Consider the following 11016-nt stretch of genomic DNA (forward strand, 5'->3'; position numbering starts at 1 on the left):
CGTGCCAACCACGCCAGACAAATAAATGCGACCGTCATTTTAACAGTAATATTTACTTTATCTAATTGGTTTTATATTACGGCGCAATGCTTCGCGACTTGGACATATTTTTGCAACGAAACCGCAGTGCCCGAGCGAAATATTTTTTTTATGTCTTCTGTCTAGTTAATTCCTAAAAACACAACAAAAGAAGGCTTTTTCTCAGCGACGAGACTGAGCACATCCTTAAAGAACTTCTCACACGTATAGTGTGCAGCAACGCTTAAGGCACGCTAACTGCTCTAATACGTCATACAGAAGACGAACACAGTCTGACTCGTTTCTTTTTCTTGGCACAAATTTCATCATGGGCTAAAAAAAAAAGGGGTGTCATCTTACATCCTTTTGTCCCTTATATCATGCGCCCCAAAACTTCAATTCGACGAACAGCGCACTAAAGGCGAAGAGACGACCCCAAATTTTACGAGGGGCTTGATAACGGTGAGATATACCTCATAAACACTTGAAGTACTTATCAAAAACCACAGAAAGAAAACACTGAGGAGGAGGAGGAGGAGGAAAAACTTTATTCAGGGAAAAGGCAGGAGTGTTTTTTCTCTGGTCGGGAGCCCCTAGTCCAGGGCCCCGTTGGCCTCTGCTATCCGCTTAGCCCGAGAGATCAGCATTCGCTGGTCCTCGGGCTTTGCGCTAGACAGCGCAGCCTCCCAGGAGGTAAAGGATGGGTCAGGGATGGGAAGGATGCCTTGCCCCGGTGGAGAGGGGCAGGCCCAGGTAGAGTGGAAAAGGGAAGGTTCGGGGGATTGGCAGCCGGGGCAGGTTCTCCGGTATCTGTTAGGAAAAAATAGATGCTTGTGGTACAAATTTGGGAAAGTGTGTGTTTGTATCTGTCGCCACTCAATCCCTTCCTGCCTAGATAGGTCCCTGTGCGGAGGGGGTAGTGTTCTACGTCGTGATCTGTAAAATACCGTGATTTGATTGTACGTGTGTAGCGGTGTTGGCTCTGTGCCTAAGTTCGAGGTGGTCATGTTGTGATTCTCCGGTGCCTCCCCTTCCCCATGCAACGCCCGGCCGGCTATTTCTCGGGCGAGTGCATCCGCACTCTCGTTGCCAGAGAGGGAGGTATGTCCAGGAGTCCAGACTATCTGGATTGCGGGTAGTGAGCTTTGATTAACTGTGTTTAGAATGTGTCCACTTCGTTGTGAGACGACGCATCGCGCGAACGCCCTGCACGCTGGCTGTGAATCAGTGATTATGGTACAGGTCTTGTCTGTGTTTTCAGTTTTACGCGAAATCCGTGCTACGGCTAATGCTATTGCCGCTTCTTCGGCCTCCGCGATCGATGTGGGAGCGGCGAGAGACGCTATCGCTTCACCTCGTCCAAGCGAGTCGCAGACGACTATGCATTTTGCCTCACGTGGGGAAGTGTACTCCCCAGCGTCAGTGTAACAGACGTCTGGGTCGTTTTGATACTTGAGCCTTAGGTAGCGGGTACGCGCGAGGCGTCTACCTGCATTAAGAGTGGGATGCATGTTCTTTGGTAGGGGCAAAACTCGTATTTTAGCCGCAATGCTCGGTGGGACAGATTTTAGCCGCATGCAGCCCTGTTCTTTATTAAGTGGTTTGTAGCCGAGCCTGGCTAAGAGATTTCTTCCAGGCTGTGTGTAGCTGAGTCTTGTACGCTGTCCAACAGCCTGAGCCTCAATCAGTTCTTCTATAGTATTGTGAATACCAAGTCGAAGAAGGCGCTGCGTGGATGTATGCTGAGGCAATCCAACCGCCGTTTTTATAGCAGTTCGGAGGATCGTATTGAGAGTGTCTATCTCTCTGCGTTTAAAGTTATGGAAAGGACAATGGTAGACAACTCTACTTACTAGAAGAGCCTGGACAATTCTCACGGTGTCGGCTTCTTTAAGCCCGCCACGTCCATTGCCCACCCTTCGTATGAGGTGGGCAATCTGCTGGCATTGCCTGCGAAGCATTTGCACGGTGAAAGATGCCTTGCCGTTGGACTGAATATGTAGGCCGAGTACTCTGAGTCTGTCGACTTTGGGTATCTTCTCTCCATTTAGATTTAAACAAATTTCATCTGCTTTAGTGCAAGGTTTGCTTCTAATGAGTAGAAGCTCAGACTTGTCGGCGGCGCAAGTTAGTCCTGCTGCTTCTGCAACCTTTTGAGTGATTTCGACCGCCTCCTGAAGTCCGTCCTGTATCTCACCATCCGAACCCTTGCTTGTCCAGATGGTGATGTCGTCTGCATACAGAGCATGCCTGACGTTAGGGATGGCCCCCAGCAGGGTCGGGAGACTTGAAATGGCTATATTAAAAAGAGTCGGCGAAAGGACGGAACCCTGTGGCGTTCCCCTCCCCGAGAGCTTGATGGGCTGGGAGCGAAGATCTCCCAGCCCTAGAGTAGCGGTCCTGTCCGTCAGAAACGCACGGACATAGTCGTAAGTTCTTTTGCCGCAGTGTGCTCTGGTCAAGCCCTCGAGAATGGCGTCGTGAGACACGTTGTCAAAAGCTCCTCTAAGGTCCAACGCGAGTACCGCTCTCGTCTGCGTTCTTCCAGGAAAGTCTAGGATGTCCTCTTTGAGCTGTAGGAGGACGTCCTGTGCTGACAGATTTTGTCGAAACCCGAACATTGTGTCCCCAAGAAATCCGTTAGCTTCGAGATGGGATTGAAGGCGTCTGAGAACTATGTGTTCCAGAAGCTTACCTATACACGATGTTAGTGAAATGGGACGAAGGTTTTCTAGCGTGAGAGCCTTCCCAGGTTTTGGGATGAAGGTGATCTCGGCGTGTTTCCATTCCGGTGGGAGGACACCGGTACTCCATACCCTGTTAAAGTATGATGTGAGGGCCGAAACGGAGGCATCGTCCAGATTCCTGAGAATCCTGTACGTGACTCCGTCCTCTCCGGGAGCGCTATTGCGGGTTAGGCCAGTGAGTATTCCCCTAACTTCGTATTCAGATATGTCCTGATCCAGCGGATGGTCTGCTTCTTCGTGGGGATATGGGCGGTAGTTTGGTCTGGGGCCGGATGCGATGTAACGTTCCTTTAGGAACTCCCACAAGGCGTTCTCCCCGTTGTGTGCCGTTTGGTGAACAAGTTTTATTATAGCCTTGTTGGTTTCGGTCCTAGTCTTTGTGGGGTCAAGCAGACTCTTGAGCAGACTCCAGGTCTGCCTAGTTCCTAGGGTACCTTGTAGTTTGTCCCATAGTTTATGCCAATTAGATTGGGTGAGCTCCTCTGCATAACGCTCGGCTTCTTGGGTAATTTTGGCTATGCGAATTTTTAGTTTCCGATTATATTTCTGTCTTCTCCATCTTTTAGTTAGGCCACGCCGGGCTTCCCATAGATGAAGAAGATGCGGGTCGACGACGGGCGCCTTGTCCGTCGTCTGAACTGTCTTGGTTACTCTCTGAATGTCGGCGTGGAGTTTTCTTATCCATTGTGCCAATGGTACGTTTTCATCTATCTCTTCGGCGTTTGTCTGAGCCCTGAGCTGGCGGAACGAGTCCCAGTTGACCAACCGCAGGGCCTTCTTGTGTCTACGATGAGCCTGCACTGGATCTTGAATTTCAATGATAAAATGATCGCTGCCCAGACTCTCCTGGAGGTTGGTCCACGTGCACGGGCCTCTCGCTCTGGCGAGGGAGAGGTCCGGGCACGTGTCGCGGCTCGCGCTGTTCCCTACCCTCGTGGGCTGATCCGGCTCGTTGAGGAGCGTAAGCTGATTTCTGTCTATGGCCGTGGCTAGTTTTCGTCCTTTCACCGACTCTTGATAATATCCCCATGCCGGGTGGGCCGCGTTCAGATCCCCTACAGAAGCGTATTCTCGCTCGGTTTGGTTAAGGCGATAGCGTCTCTAAAGATCGCGTCAAAGGTGTCTTTTTTCGCCCTTGGTGAACTGTACAAATTAAGGACGAAAAGACTGCTCTGTCCGCTTTTCTGCGGGAGCAACTCGAGAAAGACATATGGTATGCCAGTGACCCTTTCTAACTGATGTGGAATGAACGGTAGATGTTTGGCTACGAGAGTGGCTACCCTCGGAGGTACGCCCTCGTGTTCCGGTTTTGAAGCACAAGTCACGTATCCCGAGAGTGCCGGTGTACACGCGGTTTCCTGCATTGCGATAACTTCGGGTTTTTCGTCGAGTGTGGCGAGGAACTGCGTGAGCGCCCCGCGCTTGCGCCGATAGCCCCTGCAGTTCCACTGCCAAACACGTATGTTACTGGGTGGGCGTTTGCGGAGGATCGGGTGGTCCGCCGCTCTGACCCTGTTACTGTCCCGTTCCATTGTGTTGTTCCTGAGTAAAGTTCTGGGGATGGTTCTGGGATAAGCTCAAGTGCGTAACTGGGGGAGACCCTGTTCCGGGCGAGCGGTGTCCCGCTGCCTTGAGGCTCTTTACCCCGAGCCTGTGTCGAGGCATCGCGGAGAGAATGTCTCGAACCAGCTCAGGGAGTTGGGCTCTATTTTCCTTAAGGATTTGTCTACGGGCGTTGTCCATGCCAGTCTGCATGTCCCCTTTGAGTGTAGTGGTCATGTGATCCAGTTCCTTGCTAATACCAAGTCTGGCCTCGGCGATCTGTTTGGCTACTTCGCGTTTAAGTTCTTCGCTGAGACCGAGTGGCTCAAGTCTAGATTTTTTAAGTTCCTCCCTAGATCTCTGCATCTCCTCCCTAATCATGCGGAGCTCATCTCGATAGCTCTGCATTTCCGCCCTGAGTTCACGCCTCAAGGTGTCCAAGAAGGAAGTGTCGGTGGCACAAGGATTGCTTTCAATGAACGTGTGCTGAGTGTTTTGTTTGTGTGTGTGGTGTTGTGTCCTAACGCTGGATCTAGGAGCGGGAGAAGGGGGGCATGCGGGGAATTGGGAGGGAGTGGGAGGCTGCTGCCCTGTCCAGCTCACCTTCGGGGCCTCTGGACCGGGGCTCCTTGATTTTCGGGTTTCAGCTTCCTGCGCCGACCGTTGTTGCTGCATCCTCCGTCTCGACCGGGATCGGGCTCGGCTGCGGGAGCGAGATCTCGCCTTGGATCTGCTCCGGGCCCGCTTGAATCCGGAGCGGGTGTCTGAACCTTGAGGGCCCGTCGACGTTGGGCTGCTGTCGAGTGCTTCAGAGGCCAGCAGAGCGTACGGGTTTTGGTTCGCCCATCCCCTCGTTGGTAGTCGTGGCCACTGCTCCTCGGGGGGTACAGCCTGGGTCGCTTGCCCGGGTTGAAGCGGTGAAGCCACGTGCTGGGGCCGTTGACTTCCCTGCTGATGGCGGCCATGTTGTTGTTGCTGCAGGTACTTCTGAACGCGTGACTTGTTGTACGGTGCTCGCTGCCTTGCGGGGCATCGAGGGTCCGTAGCCGGGTGAGCCCCGCAACAATTCACGCACTTCGCTTCGCATTCGTGCGAGTCCATGGCACTGCCTTCAGTTCCACACTTTGAGCATCGTTGCTTTTCAGGCTGAGGGCACACGTCCTCTCGGTGTCCTAGTCCTAGGCACTTAGTGCAGACTTGTTTTTTGGGTCTGTAGACCCTGCACTCAAATTCGCCGCCATCGATATACACTAGGCGGGGAACCCTGAGTCCGTGAAAAGTGATGATGGCTGAGGTCGTACTACCCATCATTCGAGCGTTCAGGACTATGTAGTTGGTGTTCCGTGCATTGAGTTCTTCAGTGAGCCACTCGGACGAGGGCCGAGATGTGAGACCCGAGATGACCCCCTTACAGGAGTCGTCCGGCATGGCGGCGTAAGGTTTTACTCGGAACTGCTTTTCTCCGAGTGCGATGGAGGAGATATTGCAAAGCCGCTCCAACGTGTCGACACTTGGAGTGCTCACAACGGCCAAGTTCTGGTCCTTACGGAGCCTCGTCTTGATTTCCGCAGTCTCGAGAGGAGTGAGCTTCGCCGCCAACTTGATGGCTCGGTAGACTTGATCGGGGCCCCAAGCTCCGAGGTTCAGACCATCCAAGGGGCGGACGACCACTTTGTAATCCTCAATCGGTAGCGGTGGGAGCTGTCGCTTCCGCGGTTTCGACGTCTGGCGGGTTTTCGCACCCGTTAGCATCTTGCCAGGGGGTGGTTGCTCGTCGTTCCGTCTAGATTCTTCTAGAGTCTTCCGGTAGGCCTGGTTTTGAAGTCTTTGTTGTTTCCGGCTAAGTATCTTGATCCAGGGCGGAAAGTTTGTCTCCTCCGCTGATTGCGGCTCGTCATTACCGGGGGTATTATTGGTATGGGCTTCGCCCTGCACCTCGTCCATATCCTCGAGTTCGGGCATGGTGTTTCCATCAGTCGGCTGTCCAGTCGGCTCCATGCTTGGGTAGCCCGGGGGGTGGGGAGGGACCCCCGGACGCCCACTCGACGGCGAAGAGCGCCGCCGGCGCGCCGGTGAAGTAGGCTTCGCTGGGTCTAGCTACTTTTCCCCGCGTTCTAGTGGTTTTGGTCAAAACTGGTGAAAATTTGGCTCACCCAGTCAAAGGTTGCTTCCGGGGGTCCGCAGCGGTGAGGACTTTCGGTGGAAGTAGTTTTTGCCCGGTCCTTCGGGTATCTGCAAACCGGCACTTCTTCCAGTGCAGGCGCCGCTATCACTTTGATAATAAAATGATAGGCGGGCGGGAGCTCGGCGCAGCACGTCTATCTCCCTCCAAACACTGAGGTTTTGCAGTAGGGCCAAGAAAACCCCGATCATTATTATTTTTTTTTGTGGTCAGTAACGCGTACATTAGCAACTTTAATAAGTTGAGCCACACGGCTATCGAGCCTGTCGAAAAAGTTAGCAGCGTTAGATCGACGTCTGAAGTTTTGGGGTGTCTTATATGGGACAGAGGGTGTAACAATACACCCCTTTTTTCTGAGAGTACAAATAGTCTCCGAAGACATGTTGGAAGCACGAACGAAGCCAGAATGCGTCTAATATGCTTGAGGCACAGAATATTTTGTCGTTGTTTCTGGAGCTTGAACGCCGTGCCTTTTTTAGGAGCAAAGGCCGTTTTTCTTGAGCGTAACAAGAAATTAAAAAAAAAGAAAAAAGAAAGAGGACTAGCGACAGTTGATTGTCTTGATCCGATAATTGCCGCGCTCGGCAGATCGTAAGTGCGTATTGACGATTCACCGGGACTCGAGAGCCTGACGTCTGTTTTTGCCCGCTCTTCAGCCTTGCGGTCATTTCGGCAATTCAAAAGAACTGCCTATGCAGCGGCTGGAGATAGCGCGCCCCAGACACGTGAAGGAGGGTCTTGGCTCTCGTTTTACGACGATGTTGCGATCTGGGCCGGCAATCTCGGCTGTTTAAAAGGCCGGCTTGGCATTGCGCTTAGTGTCTTTCCTGCTGATCAGCGGCTCCAACGACAACTTCAAAAACATGGCACTCGGTTAATCCGCAACAGCGATGATCCCACGCTCTTTATTGCGAAGATCTTTCCGTTCTTCACCCACGTGAATGAGTATTGTTTTTACTTTGCCCTGGTCATGACCAACCAGAACAATCCACAGTTTTGCTTTGTAAGGTTGCCGTTAAAGAAAGTTTTGGGGGAGTAGCAGCCTGAGAAAATTTACACAGCTTGCCACGCGCGCCTAGCCAGGAATCTGTTACTGCCTTGGTGCTGAATTGAATCAATGCTATTGGAATCAACCCTGGTTTAGCTGGAAGCCGATGCACCGCTAGAATATTTTTAACATCAACGTTTGGCAGCCCTAGTTTAGTTCGTAAATTGCTTATTCGTTGCCTGGGATTTTCGTCTGGTAACATGCAGCCTGTGAATTTCCAAGTTTGGGAGACGACGGTACGGTTCTCCGTTATGGAATTCGTCTCGCATACGCTGAATTGTCTCGACTTGGCGATTCACGGATTCCCGGAGTCAATCGTGTTCGCCATCCAGCACCCTTATCTTGCTTTCATTTTTCATCGTGCCCTCTAGCACAGAGTTGTATTTGACTGACAACGCATCTACTTTGCTTTCCATTCTCTGCATGTGAGCTTTTAGTCTCTCTACTGTAGGTTTGAATGTTAATAGTTCGACGGCCTTAGCGGGCAATGACAGGAAAGTGTCTACGCCTGACTTTCATTGCCAACAGAGCATCAAGTTTTTCGCTTAAAGACTGAAGCTGAGCTGAGACCACAATTTGACCATTCGGCGGCGTGTTCTGCGAGAAACTCGCTCCAATTTGCAATCTGCCTCTGTTATTTTTCGTACGACAGGTTTTACAACGCCATTTTTTCTCGCTTTGATTGTACCATGCTTGCAAAGGAGGTTTCCATAACTGTCGCACAAGACTGGCTCAGGTTATACCCATTCAGGCATACTGAGCAGGCCAAACATTTCTCGGCACTATCAATCTCTCTGAAGCACGCTACACAGTCAACAAACAACAAAGAAAAAAAAGTTCAAAGCTCTGCGGTAACGCGCCCGCTTTACACGTAGCGTCATTTCCAGTGGTGGGAAGGGACATGAACAGATATTGCTGTAACAAAGAATTCTTAATTACACTAACACACAATATTTCCGAAATTCATTCAATCATGCATTCATTTATAAGCACTGTGAACCCATACAGGGCTCTTACAGTGTGAAATAAAAATATATAAGGAAGACATAAAGGTCGCTGGTACAAGATGAAGAATATTCCCGTAACAACAACTACAATATAATATAATACGGAACATCGCTCGATCTGGCATTTTTGCTGCGAATGCGGCCCTCAAAATTCCAATTGACTTTCAACTTGACAAGTAGGTGCTAAGAGCGTGGCACTTAAACGTCAAGTTCTGGCCCTAGTATGAATTAGAGCGTCTTATAAAGATCGGCCGTTCATTTTCTGTTCGTGAGAAGAACTGGGCCATCTCTGTTGGATTTAGTGAATGTTCACTCTATGAAGACGAGTTTAGTGGACAGTTCGTTCTATCAAGGCTAGCTTTTTTATATAAATTTGGTTACTTCTGCTTTGGGAATGTTAACAGAACTTGACCTGTTTCGCACCAGAAAGAAATGTTATCACATTCGGACCGCGAGAATTATAGTTTGCATATACTTCAGGAGAGAAGAGTTGTCAAGATGTCCAAGTTCTCGTGGTAAGCTACAAAGCGGTCTGTTGGAAAAGAAACCGTCACTATCTTTTATATTCAAGTGGAATCTGTTTTATTATGTAGTTGTGAAGGCCCGTTTTCGATTGTCGAGATTTCCGATAAGCTGATATAATAACTTGGCCCAGTACGGCGATGATATGGTGCATTCCCCTTCCGTGTATAAAAACGCTGACTATATGGCCGTAAAGATTCCCCCATGAGCCGCAGTGCGCTGATGTGCGAGATATTGAGCGACTGTCTGTTTGTGAGCAAACGAGGAAGCTGTCGCAAATGTCGTTTTCGCACGCAACTAGTCCTATCATGGTGCAATGTCGTGCGCCGCTTTGCAGGGGGTGACAGCTTTCGGCATCGTGCATCCAGCCGCCATTTGTTCTTCTTTATCCGAATACAAAGGTGTGCGAGAATCCAACAGGTTGCGGAAGAACAACGACCTCCAGCCCGTTTGGAGAGGCACAACGGCAGGGAACACATGCGCGATGAAACCGATCGCCGTCAGGAAGTTTTCATAGCAACTGACTCGGACGCTGTCGCGTCGCGGTATGGCATAGGTCCACGTCACAGCGTCTGCAGCAGTTGCTATGGAAACTGCCGCACGGCATCCGTTTTTGTCGCTCATGTGTCTCTTGCTTAATATGACCACAGCAAGCGCCGTACCAAATAACAGATGTGGAAGTGCCACTTGCATCAAATCCACTCCTTTCCCACGCTCTAAAGCCGCAACCACGCTACTCATACGAGGGTGCCCGAAATTAACCGGAATTATTTCCTGCAGGGCGGGCTCCCTATTGTGCACGTGGTTTTTTTTCCGCTAGGGTCCCGTTTGCATCGATGTGGCAGTCGGCGTTCTTTTCGAGACACGGCGTTCGGTTTCCGTGGATTGTTTTTTAAGACTTTCAACCCGTCGGCCGTGATGGATGATTTGGAGACCTTTAACTCGTGATTGTTAACTTATACGAGCAACGTGGAACAAATAAACTTTGTATCCTGTTGTTTAACAAAATGCGGTGGAAACGGTTTTTATATTGCAGACGGTTTGCAAGATAGCTCCCGTAAGTAAAATTAAAGTTTACGAATGGTTTGGTACTTGAATGAATAGTGTGTTCAGAAAAGGACGGTCATAGTGGTGTCAAGCCTATTTTTTGTTTTCCATAACATTTTTTGTGAGGTAGAGAAATGTGTCCACACAACGTAAGGTGTTGGCTGAAAACAAGACCCCAACGGCGCGCTGACGCAACTTTGAAGGCACTGGCAGTGTTGTACGGAACGGCGTTCCAAGGAACGGCGTTCCTGAAACGCGTTCCTTTTAGGAGGAACGAAGGAACGCCGCCGTTCCATTTTGCATCGCTGGAACTGGAACGGGAACGCGTTACATTTTTGCTGGAACGGAAAGAGGAACGGTGTTCCTTTTTTTCGTCCAGTGGGGTAATTTTTATTTTATTTCTAACAGGGAAAGTATGAAAGTACAAACACAATATCTTTACGAAGTGCAGGATCTCGTTAACTTTTTGGCTACTAATCTTATGGATTATTTTGTGTGGTCCTCGCTTGCTAACAGTTTCGTGTGCAGGAGAGCTAGTGGGAGTCGATATATTTTTGAGTGCCCGAAACTGCGACACAAAAAGCAAAACTTTTAGTCGTAGGAAAAGACAAAGAAAGAGGGTTGTTTCAAACTCAGCTACTTTCTTTGGTTCCACGAATCCTCATACACCCAGAAATTTTATTGCGACTACAGCCATTTTTGAACTTCAATAACGAGACCTACAATTACAACAAGATCACAGATTGCGAGATATCGGACTCACCCTTGTATCCCGAACATTATTCACTTAAAAGATACACAAAAAATAGCCTTTATTCCTTCTCTTGTCCCCCAGCTTCAAACTGAACAACAAATTTAACCTTCCCAACCAAGTATTTGTAGCTTTCAATACTGACTTTCCAG

The 11016-nt window shown here is 49.9% G+C and overlaps 1 protein-coding gene across 1 annotated transcript; it reads right to left on the bottom strand.

The window, feature by feature from the left end:
• Positions 1–344: 344 nt before the first annotated feature.
• LOC121047965 lies at positions 345–6269 on the bottom strand. Its single transcript, XM_040503724.2, has 6 exons — positions 5078–6269; positions 4911–5010; positions 4410–4839; positions 3992–4213; positions 1024–3866; positions 345–351 (listed from the first exon to the last, which is right to left on the bottom strand). Exons 1-6 carry the CDS (start codon positions 6267–6269, stop codon positions 345–347), a joined length of 4794 nt encoding a protein of 1597 aa, XP_040359658.2.
• Between the last annotated feature and the right edge of the window lie 4747 nt (positions 6270–11016).

This window comes from Ixodes scapularis, unplaced genomic scaffold (genome assembly GCF_016920785.2).
Source record: "Ixodes scapularis isolate PalLabHiFi unplaced genomic scaffold, ASM1692078v2 PGA_scaffold1__304_contigs__length_218370807, whole genome shotgun sequence".
Lineage (NCBI taxonomy): Eukaryota > Metazoa > Arthropoda > Arachnida > Ixodida > Ixodidae > Ixodes > Ixodes scapularis.